This window comes from Protopterus annectens, chromosome 5.part0 (assembly GCF_019279795.1).
Source record: "Protopterus annectens isolate FY-2018-M chromosome 5.part0, PAN1.0, whole genome shotgun sequence".
Lineage (NCBI taxonomy): Eukaryota > Metazoa > Chordata > Ceratodontiformes > Protopteridae > Protopterus > Protopterus annectens.
Genome location: NC_056735.1, coordinates 1172287948 through 1172306455, shown reverse-complemented (window position 1 = coordinate 1172306455; position 18508 = coordinate 1172287948). Strand labels below are relative to the sequence as shown.

Sequence of the window (18508 nt, the reverse complement as noted above, 5' to 3'; positions counted from 1 at the left end):
AAATCCTAATTGTTACCCTTGTTCCTTGTAATGTAATGGGCTATTCAGCTCATTTTAGCCTGTGGTTAGACTAGCGTCCTCTGACCATAAGTTTTTGTCAAATGATTGCCTACTGCGCCACCCATGTGGTGTGAGACCGAGAACTTGGTCTAAACCACTTGTAACCTCGAAAACAAGCGCTGTTCTTCCATTTTTCAATACTGTTTGCCTAGCATTACATGTATAAACTCTTTCAGGTAGATCGACCATTTTTTTAATTTGTTAATTTTGTACTAATTTTGGTCTAAACCACTTGTAACCTCGAAAACAAGCGCTGTTCTTCCTTTTTTCAATAGTGTTTGCCTAGCGTTACATGTATAAACTCTTTCAGGTAGATCGGCCGTTTTTTAATTTGTTAATTTTTGTACAAATTATATTGCATTTAGCGACAAGGGTGCAATTGCTTTTTGCTTATCTTTCTACACTCTATGTTTATTATTGAGTTTTAGCGACTAAGCTGTATTAGCACGCTATATATTATTGTCACCTCAAACCTTGCCTAAATCCTAATTGTTACCCTTGTTCCTTGTAACTTAATAGACTATTCAGCACATTGTAGCCTGTGGTTAGACTAGCGTCCTCCGGCTATAAGCCTTTATCAAATGATTGCCTACTGCGCCACCCACGTGGTGTGAGACCGAGAACTTGGTCTAAACCACTCATAACCTCGAAAACAAGCACTGTTTTTCCATTTTACAATAGTGTTTTTCCCTATATTGGGTGTTTGAACCTCAAATTTAAAGTTCTGAACATGCACCTTTAGACTACCAATCATTATCATGTACCCCTTCTTGCTGTTATTCCCTTTACTGTTGACCAGTTTTTTATCCTGCATTTTTTGTAGCTTTGCATTGTGATGCCTGATGTTTAACCTCTTTGATATTGTTGCCTGATGTACTGAATGAACGGCTGAAACTGGCTTAGTGTATGTACTCTGACCTGCACCTGTACCACTGCATTTGTGCTACCTGCTGGTTATAACTCACCTATGCTGTTGCCTAGAAGTACTTAGAACTGTTTATACTGGCTAAATGTATGCATTTTATCTCAATCACTAATTGCAATGTTATAAGTATTACTGTTAGCTATTACTGCCTTTTTGAATATAAAAGCTGAATTGCTAACCCTGTTTCTCTCCTCTATCTTTTATCTCCCTTCTTCCCTAAGTACCCAACTCAATTTGAGCCTGCTCCTGATTTAACCTCAGCCTACCTGGTGTGTTAAGAACCCAATCCACTTGCTTGTGGACGCAACCTCCAGCCTCCTGCTTTCTGCACCCTCCATCAAGGACAAAACTAAGTATGTTATGGACAAAATCTAGCTGATAAAACAGACCCCTAGTAACCACCTGTTTCAGGGCTTCAAAGTTCGCTGGGCACCTGAGCAGCCAGCAGCCTTATCCTTTTTCTGTATCTACCTATCAACCTATTCACCTCTAACATTCTATTCTGTATCTACCTATCAACCTATACACCTCTAACACTTACCTTTCACCCCCTCTCACTTTAGGTTTCTTCCCTACACTCTCCCACACTACTCTGCTCCCTTACTAACTCACCTTCATTTCCTGACCTGCTCACTAGGGGGCGCCTTTCTCCCATCCAATAGTCCCCCTCCCGCTGTGCTACCATTGCAAACTTTAACCATCTACGAAGCTTCTTGTTGTGTTCCTACTCATACCTACTTCTGCCTTTCAGTTTGTACTCCACTTGAAGTCTTTCCCTAGACACCACCTTTATTCTCTAACCTTCTCCACTTCTATCCTGCCTCTCTAACCTACAGCTACCTGCATATCTGATTGTTTTTCCTCGCTAACTTCTCCTCCTTTGTCTCTACCCGCTCTGTTCGCCCTACGGGCTCACTCCGCTCCCCTACCCTACCCCCAATTCCCACCCACCCCCACTGCATCCACATTTCTACCTACATAACCACACCCCTCCCCTTTTCCTCCAATTACAACCTATCCACAATTAACCAATCATCTTTATTCCCAGCTTATTTTTTCTTTTAACCACACGCTTTAACATACACTATTGAACTTTGCCTTACAATAACTCACCCACTACACCTGTACTAGTTACTACAACTTACTAACCACCTTTAATATGTATAAACTCCCCACCCTAGTCCTCAAACATACCATAGTTTTGCTCACACTTATTCCCCCTTTAATATTAGCACAACTTACAACCTCCTATGAACACCCACTACTATCACACCTTAGCAACCCAACTAAACTAACTTCCTCTTCAATTCCTACCTACCACAACCATCATATTAACATAACTTCCACACCTAGCTATCTTTCACCCAGATATCATAGGATAACTCACATAAAACATGTACATCTAAATCCTAAAAGGTTAACCCTCCCACAAAGTAAATATGCAAACACTGCATACCTAACCCTACTTCTCTCACTTAGAAATGGAGATATTCACCCAAACCCAGGTCCAACAAACTCCTCCTTAAATCAATCCATTTACCAAAACCCCACAGTGCACCCACTATTTAAAAAACCCAAAAACTCTCTCTCAATAGCTAACCTCAGCATACGTAGTATTAATAATAAAACAACTCAACTACATGCTCTCTTAGAACTCTACTCCTTTGATATTATTTGTCTAACAGAAACCTGGTTAAAACCTTCAAGAGACACTGAAGTCATTCCTTCTGGCTATAAAATACTGCGTCTCGACAGGGAATCTAAAAAAGGTGGTGGTGTAGCTATCTTATTTAAGTCTAGCCTTCAAATAACCACTTTCAACCAAAAACCTCCCCAGGACTCTAATGCTGAAATTCTTATTACCAAACTTGAACTCAACACAGCCAAATCCATCTTTATTATTTGCATTTATGTTCCCCCAGGAAATAATATTACTACCATAGAAAAGGTCCTATGTTGGCTATCTCTAAACTTACCCCAAGAAACAATCATCCTAGGTGACGTAAACATTGATTGGGAATCTTGCAACAACAAACATCCTACAGACCATATCAACCTTTACGGGTTCTCACAAACTATCACCTCCCCCACTAGAATAAATAAAACTAACAAAAAAGAAAGTACCTTAGATTGGATTCTCACCAATAATCAACCCCATACTTTTGTAACTGGAACCCTCCCTGATGATATAAGTGATCACTTATTAACCTACATCATCAGGCTTAAAACCAACCCTCCTACCCATAACATTACCAGTACAATCAGATCTAAAAGAAATTTCAACTTGGAACTATTTCAAAGTGAACTGAACGCATGTAATTGGACACCCTTAAAACACCTTTCTCTTGACGATGCTGTAGATTTCTTTAATACTAAGTTTCTGGCCATACTCAACTACCATGCCCCCACTCGCTCTATTAGAATTAGAACTAAATCATCCCCCTGGCTCTCAATAGAAACCAAGCAAAAAATCAATCTCAGAAATAAAATCTGGAAGAAATCTCGCTTAACTAAAAACACAGCTGACTACCAAAACTTCAAACAACTAAGGAATGAGACCAAAAAAGCTATAATGAACGATAAAAAAAACTTTTACCTGAAACCTCAGCATACTTACCAAAATAACCCACAAAAGTTCTGGGCAAACATAAGACAATTACTACAGCCTAGTAAACCTGTCACACCCAACCCACAAGGCTCTGACATAAGGAACCCCAACCAAATTGCAAATGACTTTAATTCCTTTTTTACTGAAACAATTCAAACCCTAGCCAGTCAACTCCCCAACAAAAACACAAACATATCTAACCATAACTTAAACCCACCTCCCCTATTTCACTTCCAACCTGTCCCAACATCCTACATTCTCTCCCTTATCAAAAAACTCAAACGATGTACTCCCTCTGCAGACCTAATACCCGCAGAATACTTGCAATTAGCAGACAAATCAATAGCCTGCCCAATTTCTATACTTATCAACAGAACCATCACTGAGGGATATGTCCCTAAACTTTGGAAAAATTCCCATATTATCCCACTTCATAAGGGTGGTAATTCTACTGAAATCTCTAACTACCGCCCTATAGCACTACTCTCTCCCTTATCTAAGATAATGGAAAGGTGTATCCACAAGCAACTGCTTGACCACCTTCTCCTAAATAACTTACTCTCTAATACCCATCACGGTTTCAGACCATCCGACAGTACCACCACTGCCCTACTCTCCTTTACAGACACAATCAACAAAAATCGTAACCACAACTACCTTTCCTCTGCACTTTTTTTAGACCTATCCAAAGCTTTTGACATGGTCAACCACCACATACTCATACACATTCTTCAATCTTTGTCACTTGAAACCAAACCTTTAAACTGGTTTAAGTCCTACTTAAATAACAGACAACAAGCAGTACTCTGGAACTCCACACTTTCCTCCCAACTACCTGTCAACTTTGGCGTTCCCCAAGGGTCCATACTGGGTCCCCTCCTGTTTTCTTTATTTATCAATGACCTCCACCAAGTAGTTCCCCAAGCCACATGCATACAATACGCAGACGATTCTACACTAATTTGCTCAGCCACATCTGTATCTGATCTTCACTCCCTCACACAACACATCTTTAATTCTGTAGAAAACTGGTTTTCCCAATGCTGTCTACTACTTAACCCAAAAAAAAATAAACACCTCCTCTTCACACCTTCCAGCAAATCTCCCCATTTAGACTTTACTATAACATCTAAAAATGGCACACCTATATCACAAGATCCTACTGCCAAACTACTAGGCATTACCATTGACAACAACCTTAACTTCGATACCCATATAAGTATCTCATTGAAAACTATTAACAAAAAAATAGGCTCTCTTTACAGAATCAAACCTTTCCTCACTCCAGAATCTAGAACTACTATAGCCCACTCCCACCTTATCTCACCCCTTCTCTATGCCTCTCCCATATTTACTAACTTATCAAAAAAGAATATCTTGAAATTAGAAAACTCCTACCACAACATAGCCAGATTTGCCACAGGCAACCCTTACAGAACCCACCACTGTACTAATCTAAAACAACTAGGCTGGCTTGAATTTCAACAGCAACTAAAACTTAATCAACTAGGCATAGCCCATCAAATTCTTTATCAACCTAACAAAACACCTATACTATCTACTCTTATTCACCCCTACCATAACCTAAAGTCCCTAAGATCTGCACACATACTTCTTGTAAATATTGACAAAGCAAACAACAGGGCAGGAGATTCCTTTTCTCTAACACTGTTGGTAAAGAATGGAACTTGCTTCCCTCTGAACTTTCTACTATTCCCTCAAAACCTCTCTTCAAAAAGAAACTCAGGCTCTACCTTAAAACACAATGGCTCTGCCCCTGTACTAATCCTGACTAACTTTATTTTTCTTGACCCCTGACTAAACCCCTCATCTTTAGAACCCAAAATCTATTCATTTTTTGCATTCACAGATTTTACATGACCCCTGACTAAACCCCTCATCTTTAGAACCCAAAATCTATTCATTTTTTGCATTAAAAAAAAAAGGATTATTATTTTTTTTTGTTTGTTGTTTTCTCCAACTTCTGTATGTTTATATGTTACTACTATGCCACAATTTATAATGTTTGAATCTATCTTGTTACTTTATGTATTTAGCAAGTTTTTCTATTATTTTTCACTTTAATGTTCAAGTTTGGAGCTTATCTCCCCGGGCCTCCACTGAAAATGGACATATATCCAGCTGGACTAGCCCGATCAACAAATGTAAAATAAAATAAAATAAAATTGTTGTGTGTTTCAGCTTTTCCCGGTTAGGGGTCGCCACAGCAGAACTCTGGTCCGCTAATGATTGGTAGTTGATTTTTACGTGCTGAGTTGCCAGCCCTAACGCACAACCTTCAACGAAGGTACGCCCATTCACGCATGTCTCCACATAGAAGGCGCTCTAGCTGAGAGTCGAACCGGTCAGCGTCTTACTGTCAGGTGACAAAGTATAGTAGTTATCAAAAAAGGTAAGGAAAAGGCCTTCGTTATTTGAAAGTGTAGTAAGAGTGGGTATAAAATTTCCCTTCATGACATGGACACTGTTCATTGCCTAGAGATGGAACACCTAAGTGCAAACTGCAGTACCTGTTCTAACTTTGGTTCTAGGACTCTATAAAATCAAGGCAGGGTGTAGACATATGATGTGTTATGCTCATATTTAAACAGAGTTAACTGATATGTATTTGTATTAGCATTGAGAAAGGGTGTAGACCCGAAAGCTTTGCTGTTTGCAATAAAGAAATTTCTTGACGTTGGCTTTTTTTCTTTAGTAAACTCTAAAAGCAACAAGCTAATTTTGTAAGGGCTCTTAACCAGTTTACCAAGAAACATCTTCACCACATCTAAGGTTAGAAAGGAGAAAATTAATGTAGAAGAGCAGAAGAGTGTACTATGGCTCCAGATGGGCTTTCTTCAGCCACCAAGTTATAGTAAAAAAAAAAAAAGCCTAGTCAGGTTGCTGAGCCGTGAGTTCCATAATTGTTCTGCTCATCTTTGGTTTTATTTCCAGTAATAAGTATGTTTATTTTTGAAGTATTAAGGACTAGCTATTTCATTCTTCTCTCATACTGCCTTCTGTTTCAGTTTTATTTATCTGTTTACCAAGTGAGTCTATTGACAAGCGGCTTTGATAGGGGCAGCCTGAGAGCACTTAAGTGACTTATTCATTTAAACACAGCACTGAAGGGAGAATGAGTGCATTAAACTTAGATTGTCCTTAATTTCTCCAAGTCTTTTGGGTTTCTAATACCATGCCGGGAATGGATCCCATTTGTAAGTCAAAGTATGATTCAAGTTCATGAAATTAGTGTTATTTCAATCTTTGATGTTAGCTAGAAGTGCTCTTCTCAGCACCTGCAACCTTCAGTATGAGGCATGTGATTAACTCGTAGCCTCAACTCTTTGTCCCTGTACTGTATTTCTCTAGATGCCATGCTTTATTATGTTACAAGGACCAGCTGCTGCAACACATATTGTGTTCTTTTTTGTTAAATCCTTTTATTAAATTTCATGTTAAAAAAAATTGCACAAATGCCACAAAATATATTTTGCTTCAAATACATATATACTTTACAGAGTAGTGAAGGAATGAATAATTTGGAAGTTTTGGTGCTATTGAAAAACCCAAACTGATAATAAAAGCACAAGAAAGGAAAAACAATTACAGCTATAAATAAAAAAAAAAACATTGAATAATTTAAAAACCTAACCAAATGTGTGTTAAAAGATGTTATAAGTACTAAAATAGAGTCTTTCAGATGCATGTATTTGGTAAGGATTTTTACTTTTAAGCATGCTATGTTCTTGTTTCTGAATCAGCAGACCTAATTTCAGCCAATAATTATAGCTTATGTCACTATTTGATCGTATTCTTAATGTATTAATTAATTTAACATAAACTAGATATATTAATTCAATTATGTCTGAAACAGAGCAGATTGTTTTCCAAATTCCTTGATATTAACTTTCTAGACAGAAAAAAAACAGATTTTTTTCAGAAATTCCTTGATATTAATTTTCGAGGCAGTGCCAAGATACCCCATAAAAAAAGTATTTTGTATTTCTGTAGAAGATAGATACAGCTGTTTTGTTAAGTGGAAGATGTCCTTCTAGTCAATGTTTCAGTGTTGCAGTATTCTTTACATATGGGTTGTATTCCATTGTCAACCCAATGTCTGGTTTGTGTGCAAAAGTTTCAAGCCAAGCTACTGCCTGTATGTGGGACATTGCACATAGGCTCAGGGAACATCGGCCATAAAAGAGACGTCTGCACACACCATCCTCAGAACTTTTTCGCCACCATTCGGAAAGGTTGACTCATATATTGTCTGCCATTGGAATCTGCGTTTTGTTCCTCGGCTTCTTATAAGTATCCCGTTGGGGATTTATTTGCTTGCTTCTGCCTTTTGTTGCTGTTAATGTTATCCAGAAAGGGCAAGTGTTGGTGTGGAAGACAAATTCCACATAAAGATAGTCACGAGCTCTGTTTGTTTTGTTTAGGGCCTACTCACAACCATCGGTCTTGTTCTAGCTGTCAGCCCTTCATCCCTAAAATCTTGCGTAATCCGTCTGCTTTAAACTTGTATCTTGAAAACCAGAGGCTTAAACGTCTGGCTAGGGAATCGATGGAGGGTTCTGCGAGTTAGTTTGAGCCGTCCATGAAGAAGAAGGTGGCCAAAGCTAGGGCCGGATCCTCTTTGTCTGCACCTTCTCTCTCTCTCTCTCTCTATGGTACCCCTTGAGGCTGGTGAAAACACAGGGGTATGGTTGAAGATAGGGTCTGTCTCTTCATCTGGAACGCATTGCAGGCCCGTCAGGAGTGTGGATCCTAGCACGACTGAAGCCATGCAGACGTCTGGTTTGGACAATTTGGGGGAACCTTGACTTGATTTCTGAGGACTCTGGAACTGCTCCAGTTTCCTTGCAACTGGAAGCTTTGGCCATTGGGCCTACATCAGGCCTTGCTTCTGCTTCAGAGACCTGCTAAAAAGAGGCAACAGACTAAACATTCTGCAGTACCTTCTACCCCTACATCAGAGTGGGAAATTTTCTCTCAAGGTCTTATTAAGGCCTTGATGGCCCTCAGTCCTCTGGCTTCGGCTTTTCTTATTTCTGTCCCTGCCTTCTCCTCTTCCCCTGTGCTGCCGTCAGGTTCTCAGGAGTGTTTCTGTGCTGTCCCAGTCCAGTACTCTGACTCAGAGGGGTCTTCTTCAGATGAAGACTCCTTTGCATATTCCACCCAGATATCTTCCCCTTGGAATATGCTTTCCCTGAAGGAGTCGAGTGGAGGAGACTCACCCCATGTAAGAACTCTTTTCGTGAAACAATCAATAAGATGAGGGAATTCTTTAAGTGGGATTCTTCTCAAATTTCAAAGGAACAAAATAGATACTATGACTTGCTTCAGATGGAGGCCCCTGCACCTGCAGCTGTCCCTCCAGTGCTTCCAGCCTTCCTTGATGCCTTTGCTTCATCTTCCAAAACCCCAGATTCACAGACACCAGCTCCCAAAAGACCCAACTGTTTCTACAAGGTCTCTGAGGATTGCAGATTTCTTTTTAAATGTCTGTCAGCCGACCCAGCTGTAGTCTCCATCATGTCTAACAAATCCTCTCGGGTTGTCCCCTCTTCAAAATTACTTTCTTCAGACAAAGAAAGTAAAATTTTAAAGAGATTAGGTATGAAGGTCTATATTTCTTCAACCCTTGCAATCAGGGCCGTTAATTACCAGACTTCTACATTTGGGTATTTTCTAGCTTTGCTATCCCAAGCTTCTCAGGCTCCATCTCAACTGACAGATTCAGAAGCTAAGTCCTTGGCTCTTTCTCTTTTAGCTGCATACTCACAGGTTTCTAGGCATTCCATTAAATGTAGCTATGATGCTGTAGAAGCTTTCTCCAGGTCTGCAGCTTCTGCTTCTGTTTTGAGGATGTACTCTTGGCTGTGTCTACAGGATCTTCCAGATGACATCAAGGCAAAACTGCTTGATGCTCCATTTGATAATTCTGCTCTCTTTGGAAAAGCTGCTGCCGAACTCTTTAAGACTCTCGAAGAAAAATGTAAGGAACTCCAGGATTTAAAGCACCCTGTTAGTTTCTCCAATTCCTAAATTTCATCGGGAATCCTTTTATTAGCAAATCTTCCAGGTCTTCCTCTTCTTCAGCTCTCTTGGGATCTAGGCCACATAAACCTGTTAGGAGACCTTCTCAGTCTAAAACAGTTACTTCTGCTCCATCTCCTCAGCAGCCCTTTCAGTCCAGACTAGGCTCTCTGTGACATCCACCCCCAACTTCAAAATCATACCCCTCTGTCTGTTTGCCTTTTTTTCCCCTTTCAGCCTGGAGGGAGATCACTCAGGGCTCCTGGGTGATAACCATTATTCAAAACGGCTATTTAATGACTTGGAAGTCTCTTCCACCCTTTAAGGGGATTCCTCAGCCGCCCTCAGACCCAGCTACATCTGTTTCTTCAGCTGCTACCTCAGCTTTCTCTACAAAGGCACCACTCAACCAGTCCCTTCAAATCAGCAAGGAAGGGGATTTTATACCCGGATGTTCTTGGTTCCAAGAAAAGAGGGTCCTTAGAGACCCATTCTGGATCTCTCAAGGTTAAATACCTTCCTGGTGGTGCCTTCTTTCAGGATGCTATCCCTACAGTCTCTTCTCCCGCATGTGCCTCTAAAGCCTTCTTAGCTTTGCTGGATCTAAAGGATAATTACCTGTATATCCCCATTCACCCTCACTTCAGGAAATTCTTACATTTCTCAGTGAGTTCTTGGCAGTTTTTATGCCTTGTCTTTTGGTCTTTCTACTGCTCCAAGGGTTTTCACAAAGTGTCTTGCCCCAGCTATTGCCTTCTTAAGACTAAAAGGTCTTCAAATTTATCCTTACCTGAATGACCTGCTTTTTCTGGCCGGCAGGCCAGACCTTCTGCTTCAATACCTGGATCAAGCTATTCCCTTTCTGCAAGGCTTGGGTTTCACAGTAAATTTCAAAAAAATCTTCTCTTTCACCCAGTCAAGATCTCATTTTTCTGGGGTGCAAGTTCAGAACAGATTTGATGATGGTATTTCTTCCTTCAGAAAAAAGCTCTATTTCTCACAACTTTCATGGCATCTCTTCTACCTCTTTCTTCTATCACTGCTAGGGAATTCCTCAGACTTCTTGGGTTCATGGCCTCTACAATCCCCATTTTGTCCTTTGCAAAACTTCACATGAGAAAGTTCCAGTGGTTTCTGAAAACAGTCTGGTCCCAACATGGTAATCCCTTGGAGACCATCTTTCCTCTCTTTCCATGCTTGAAAAAAAAAGTTAGGGTGGTGGATGCAGCAACTCAGTAGGCTAGTTTACTTTTTCAGCTTTATACAGATGCTTCAGATTTAGAATGGGGCGCAATCTTCACTTCCACAAAGGTTCAGGGTCTATGGCCACCCACTCAGAGGAGAGAGCCCATAAATGTCAGGGAAATGAGGGCTTTGATTCTAGCCTTACAGGCATTACATCCTTTTCTTCCAGGACCCATCAAGATTCTCACTGACAATACTACAGTCCTTTGGTACATAAACAGGTAGGGGGGTACAAAATCTTATCTTATCTTTGTTGCTTAGCAGCCAAAGCGTGGGAGTTGGTTATTCAGTACAAAGTCTCACTGCATGCAGTGTACCTACCCTCTGCTCAGAACTCGGCGGCAGATGCATTGAGCAGATCCATGACACCATCCCACGAGTGGATGCTTCACAGGAATGAGTTCCTGGATCTAGTTCACTGGTGGGGTACTCCAAAGATGAATTTATTTGCTTCCCCTCAGAACAGACAACTTCCTCTTTTCTCTGCCAGGGTCCCTCGCCCTCACGCTTGGAAGGTGTATGCCATATCATTTTCATGGTAGGGGATGCTTCTTTATGCATCCACCCCCCTTCCCTTTAATTCAGGAAGTCCTGTTGAAAATTTTACAGAAGAAACCAAAAATCTTGTTAGTAACTCCCTTTTGGCCAAGACAGCATTGGTTCCCTCTTCTTCTGCAATTAGCCAAAGGCCATCACTACATGTTACCTCACCGGATGGACCTACTCACTCAGGACAAGGGATCTCTAATTCACCCACACTTGTTAGCTCTTCACCTGACCTTGTTGGGTGATCAACTTTTGATTAATTTTAGGGACCTTTTCTCTCAGGACGTGCTTAGGGTTTTGCAGGAGGCCAGGAAACCCACTAATCGAAAAATCTTACATTTCCAAATGGAAAAGATTGTCTATCTGGTGCCAAAAAAGGACCCCCTTTTTGGCAGATATTCATTTGCTGTTATCTTACTTGTGTGAGTTACTCAACAGTAGTCTTTCTTATTCTTCTGTTAAGGTCCACTGCTCTACCTTATCTACTTGCCTGCCTTTAACTCCTCCATTGGCTTCCAATCTGGAAGTTAAAATTTTCTTAAAAGGGGCCATACACATTAATCCTTCCAGGAAACCAATTCCTCCTCCTTGGGATCTTAATTTTGTCCTGGAGAAGTTGACTTACACTCTTTTGAACCAGCAGCCTCAGCTTCTCTGAAATGTTGTAGTTTGAAGACCTTGCTTCTGGTAGCTATTACCTCTGCCAGAAGGGATTCTGAGATCCAGAAATTAATGGCTTCACCACCTTTCTTAGTCTTCCATAAGGACAGGGTTTCTTTGAGAACTAATCCATCTTTTATGCCTAAAGTGGTCAATAACCTTTCCTTAAATCAAACTATTCAATTGCCTACATTTTTCCCATAGACACACTCTCCTAGTGAGAGAATTCTGCATTCCCTAGCTGTCCTTACACAGCTTAGATTTTATCTTGACAAAACTAAGTCTATTAGGAAATCTGATAGACTTTTGTGTCCTTTTATCCCAGGTCTCTGTCCTTTCATCCCAGGTCTCTGGGTTTGCCTGTTTCTAAGCAAACTCTCTCTTAATGGATTTCTAAAGCCATTCTGTTTTATCAGTTTCATGGGAAATCATTACTCTGTTCGATTAAAGCACAATCCACTAGATCTGTTGCATTGTTAGGGGCTTTCTTCAAGGGTTTGGATACGCAGTAAACTCTAGAAGCTACCACTTGGTCCTCTGTTCATACTTTTACAAGACATTACAAGTTAGATAATATTTCCAGGGCCAGAGCAGGTTTTGCCAGAGCAATCCTACATGGATTTCTGGAAAATGTTTCTGCCTAATTTCTCTGTTTCACCCCCCTCCCTAGGTTCCCTTTCAGCTTTTGCACTATCCCATATGTAAAGAATACCGCAGCATTGAATTAAAGGACACAGCATAGTTGTGTAAATTCATACCATAACCATAGTTGTCCTGCTCTTCCATGTTGCAGTATTCTATCCCACCAGCCTTCCCCCAACATCTTGCTCTTTATTTGGACAGCTGTCCTTTACTCATGCGGCTACTTTATTCTGAGGATTGTACATGCGGATGTCCCTTTTATGGCTGATGTTCCCTGAACTTATGTGTGACATCCATCGTACAGGCAGTAGCTTGAAGCTTTTGTTTACAAGCTGGACATTGGGTCAGTAGTGGAATACAACCCATATTTAAAGAATACTGCAGCACAGAAGAGAAGGTCATCTATGGTTATGGTAAGATTTTGCACAACTATTCTTTATCTGACCATAACAACTGTGAAAAAGATTGAATATTTCATTTTTATAAATGTCTTCACAGTCAGCTTTTTGATAATTGTCTCCAGTTTTTATTTTCACTCTTAAATATCTTTTCTGTTTTATATTGTAAGTACAGATTATCTTCCAAAAGTCAGAAATGTTTAATATGTATTGATATGTGTATTGATATGTGTCTTTGTAGGAACTCCTTTCAATATATGATTGTAAAGAGAGCAGAACAGACTGTCCTGGACGTAGGCTGTGGAGACGTTTCCCTGATCATGTACAGGAGATATTGGAACCACATTTGAATACTAGGTATGTGTCTCCAGTTTTATTTGTGTTTGTGTGTGTGTGTGTGTGTGTGTGTGTGCGTGTGTGTGTGTGTGTGTGTGTGTGTGTGTGTGCGTGTGTGTATTCTGCAATTTAATTATTTTCTTACTTATTAGGTGGTATTTGTTTGCAAAACTGGTTTGAGAACCTGCTGAATTTTTGAGGCAGTCTTGGCCAGTGGATCCCTACTTTCTTTTGAACATCCTGCTAACAGTAAAAAGTGTCATCTTTTTTTATTATTTTGTAGCTGTTTGATTAGCCCATGTATGTCACCTCTATCACCTCTGTTGAAAGTTTAAATATATTTAGTAACAAATAATAAAAGAACATGAAAATACTAAATCTCTATTTACAGTAGATACCAGAGTTCCAGTTAAAGGAAATATTAAAAATAACACAGGTGGACAGATTCGCACAGTTACAGAAAAAAAAAAACAATACTTAACTAATCTCACTATGTTTTCCTGACTGATTAAAAAAAATATTATTTCATAGTTACTTACTGTAGCAAGGCTGGATGAAGTAGGTGAGATATCCTTCTTTGTCAGATTACAAAAATAGAGTGCTCTGAGACTTCAGTCTTACCTAGTATTAAACATTATTTTTAGTGATGGAATACAGAGTGACATCACATACATCTGGTCATCTGACTTCTGATTCCCATGCTTCCCCTCTTGACTAGAAGCTGTCAGGATTTGTCATATATTTGTCAATAATACACACACACAGAACCATGCCAAGATCTGCTGCAGCTGCTGGATCCCATAAAACAATTTCAGACCTCCACCCTTCCAGAGTAGCAATTAGTTCATCCCAGTGACAATTCAGGAAGCTTCCCAGTTCACACTTTTGTCTCTGGCTACATTGAGAACTGTAAGGTTCAATCTTTATGGCCTAAATTAAGTAATCTAATTTCTTACTATTTTTCAAAGTCAGGTGGATTGTGATTAACCTCTTATCTTCTAGTATCCTCTGTTGCAATATATACATTTCAACAGTTACAATAATGCATGTATATTTCTTTTTCTGTCCAGCAGGGCACACTGTTAATACATTTTTAACACAAGCAGCTTTACAAATACATTTTCAACACAAGCATCTGTACAAATCGGTTTGATATTCACATAACATATAATTCATTACTAAGTTCCAGCTAGCTGTGCTGGCATATGTTACACATCCACTGCCCTACTTCTCCTGGCATAGCTGGCAGTACTGCACATTGTTAAAACTTACATGAGTGCTTGGCCTATTATTTATTTTATTTATTTATTTTACATTTGTTAACCGGGTTAGTCTGAGTGAGCTTTTGGCTCATTTTCAGCAGAGACCTGGGAGAAAAGCTCCTCAGAGAAAAGAATTTTGCAAAAATAATTTACAGTTCGCAAAAGATTGTGAAACTTGTTATAATATAATTGTAAATGAATAGTACAAAATACTTTACAGTCAGCAAAAGACTGTAGAGCATAAACATACATTGGCATGCGCTTCATTTCTGCCTAACTTCATAAGTTCCCTTTCTCTGAGGTGATGCTTCCATGCCTGCACCAACAGACTTTCATTGTCCTTTCAAATTAAAAGAATGAAGTATGTGGTGCAGGTTTGTACTAAAGTGCATTATTTACTATTTATCCTTTTCCCCAGGTCATTAGTTGTACTGATGTCCATTTTGAATGTCAGGAATTTAAACCAGTTCAGCATAATCATCACCATCTTTTGACGAGTTAGGACATTGCCCTTTCATTTCATACTTATTTCCATTATTTAGTTGTTTACACAACTATTCTTTATCTGACCATAACAACTGTGAAAAAGATTGAATATTTCATTTTTATAAACGTCTTCCCAGTCAGCTTTTTGATAATTATGTCTTGATCTGCACTTTTTATTTCATCTTGTCTTTTTTGTCACTTGGCCTTACACCCATAGTTGGTTTACAAGTAGTTTTCAGTTTCAACCATTTCCTTTTGGATCATCCCTGATGTTGAGTGTGTTAAACAAGTACTAAAACATTTTTGTGGTTGCTCTCAGGAGGATGTAAATACTGTCTTCCTGTTTCTGGGTTACCAGCTTTTAAATATCCAAACTAATGAGAAGTTACTGTCCAGTCTCAAGTAAACCTTAAGCCTCATTTTTTTCAGCTGCATATTACTGTAATTCTCCAAAGCTCATTTGTCTTGGATAGTCATTGACTTGAAGGTAAGCTGTTCCCAGCCATTTGCATTGTTGTAGGGAGATAAAGCCCCGTCTATAACCCAGATATCCTGAGTTCAATTCTTTTAGCAGCTTAGGCAGCTGTTGAAGCTGGCTTGGAGTAAGAAAAGAATGACAAGGCTTAACCTGCTTCTCTTTCTACACAAGGGAGAAGGAAGGGGAACATGTATCTAAGCTTGCTGTCTGTGGTTGAATACCAGGTTCTAAAATGAAGATGGGGATCACACAACAGGTGCTGCATACAAGGGGTGGGGCGGGGTTTTGATTAGATCAGACAGGAGGTGTTAATGTACAGTGCACTACATGCATAACTTCTTGGACATTACTGGTTTGTATGGTGAGACTGGGGGGCTTCATTCAAAACCCAGTCTGCAGTGAAACAGATGATGGCTGCTGCTTGTGGTTCACCCGACTCTTTCTCAAAGGAATGAATGGGCTAATAGGACTGCCGTCACAGGGAACAAATGGGTTCACTGGATTGACTGGGAGGGATGGGCTATGTGGTTTTTGAAGGAACCATGATAAAAAGAAGTAAAACATGATGTAGGTTAAGCTCTTCCTGTCCCTAACATGATCGCATTCTTTGTTGATTTTCTGTGATGTGTTAAAGGTGCATCTCTGATCCTTGCTTAGGATAGCCATACAACAGTTACCTTCATGGTTGCAGCCATTGTGGCTGTTTCTTCAAACAGAATTCATGTAATAAGTCCCTGGTACCTTACATTCAAGTGGAACCTGCAGTCTGACACCTTCAGCAGTCCATTTAGTTTCTTCCAGTAGTCAAGTAACAGCTGAATTGGTGATCATCACCAGCTCAAGCCATCTCTGCAGAGTTTTCTTTTTTTGCCAATGCCTCCAAATCACATCATCACTACAGAGGCTTCTGTTCTAGTGAAATGTGCAGGACACTGGACAGTTGGTCGTCTTTACAGCACAGCACACAAACATACTCAAAAGCTACCCGATCTCTCTGGATTTTTTTCCTGAATGTTATACTTGGATCTCATGCCAGTCCCTCTCTCCAATTTTTTTTTTAAGTCAAACAACTCATCAGTTTTGTTCAAACTCTTTTCTAAAAAAAGAGCTTGTGTTCGGCTGACTTGCACAAATATTATAGCTTTCAGTAATGCCAGATTTAAATTAAAATCCTCACAGGTCTTTTGTCACATTCACACGTATTAACCAATTGAACACCATACTAGAAAGCACATCTCAGCAAACCCATCAAGTTAGGAATAACTATTTTTTATCCAGTCCAAACTAAAACATTTGTAGTACAATTTGTTAGTGGAAGTCTTTACTACAGAAGCTGTTGAGCAGAGAAGTTATTCATTTGCAGACTTTGTTTGCATTGCAGTACCATTACACTACCTACTTCTCAGCCTGACTTGAGAGTTTTTTTGAGGCTTTTATTTAAGTGCTTCATACAGCTCAGCCCATATATGCAGATGCATTTTCTTTTCTGTATTCCATCTCAGTTTCTGGAGAGAAGTCCAATACTAAAGTGATTTTTAATGTTTTATTTTGCTGAAAACTGTATCACACAAGTCTTTAGTCAGCTTTTTGTATTTGGTGTTGTGTACATTGGCTTAATCTTTTCTGCTTATTACACAGTTTTTCCACAGTGAGCAATTCACTTTTTTCCATACAAATGCATCTTTCCTTAATTTATCATACTACACTTGTTTCTGTGGAAACTGTAGATTTTTATCCTTTATTGACCAGTTAAATGACACTAGGCTAGTAGCCTCTTTTCAGGGACACCTGAGGTGGTATTGATGCTATGAGAGGAAACTTTTGCTAGGGCATCAGGGAAATTCCCCTACTCTTTAGCATACAGGGACACATTTTGGTGTTGCACTTTCTGTCTTCTGGTCTAGGCACATAGGTGGCTCTGAGAAGCAGGAAGTCAAAAATCAAACATTGAGGTCGGAGAAGGTGTTTTGCAGGTGTTAGGAATGAGTGGAGCTGTTAGTCTAACATCAGAGAAGTCAAATATTGTAAAAGATGAATTGGGTGTTAAGTGGAGTGACGAGAATGGAGCGGGGATGAAAGAAAAAGCAGGAGAGTCTGTTAAAAGGCAAGATGAAGTGGCTGAAGTAACAGAACCTGCAACACAAGAATGTGTTGTTACAACCCTCCAGTCGAGGGAGTGTGGGTTGTATATTTAAAAGAACTAATTGAGCAGCGTGAACCAGAAAGTGAAAAGGCAGAATTGTGGGGAAATAATGGACAGAATTCCAGAAGAGTAAAAGAAATAAGGGCAGAAAAATAAATCATGTGCACCAGCTATGAGAAGGTGAAAGAAAAGATGTAAAGAAAATGGAAGTGAGAAGACAACACTGGGTAAAGATTAGTAGTAAGACAGAAAAAAAGCTTGACAGGTATGAAATATGTAACTGTCATTTCACCACTGGGTATTGAACCCAGAGAGGTAAGAGCATTTATTTGTATTACTAAAGAGACTTTTTGTGACTTTTTTTTTTCCGAAGAAGCACAGTGTATGGAAAAATTCTTAGAACAATATGAAAAAAAAGAAATGATAATCCTAGGAATTTATATGTTGTGCAAGCATTTAACAGAGAAGTAAAAAAGAGAATGTATATATAATTTCATACAGAACTCGAAAGAGATGCTTTGGATGGCGCAGTGGTGCAGCGGTAGCATTGTCGTCTCACTGCAAGTAGTTCTCCGGTTCGATTCTCGGCTGGGCTGCCTTATGTGTGGAGTCTGCATGCCCCCCTCTGCATTCGTGTGGGTTTCCTTTGGGTGCTGCGGTTTCCTCCCACGTTA

The 18508-nt window shown here is 39.7% G+C and overlaps 1 protein-coding gene across 1 annotated transcript in view; it reads left to right on the top strand.

The window, feature by feature from the left end:
- Nucleotides 1-18508, top strand: part of ATR (ATR serine/threonine kinase) — a 1835177-nt gene that overhangs the window by 959466 nt on the left and 857203 nt on the right. The window contains exon 24 of the mRNA XM_044071973.1: nt 13371-13486. Within this exon, the coding sequence (XP_043927908.1) occupies nt 13371-13486 (116 nt within the window). The remainder of the gene's footprint in view (nt 1-13370; nt 13487-18508) is intronic.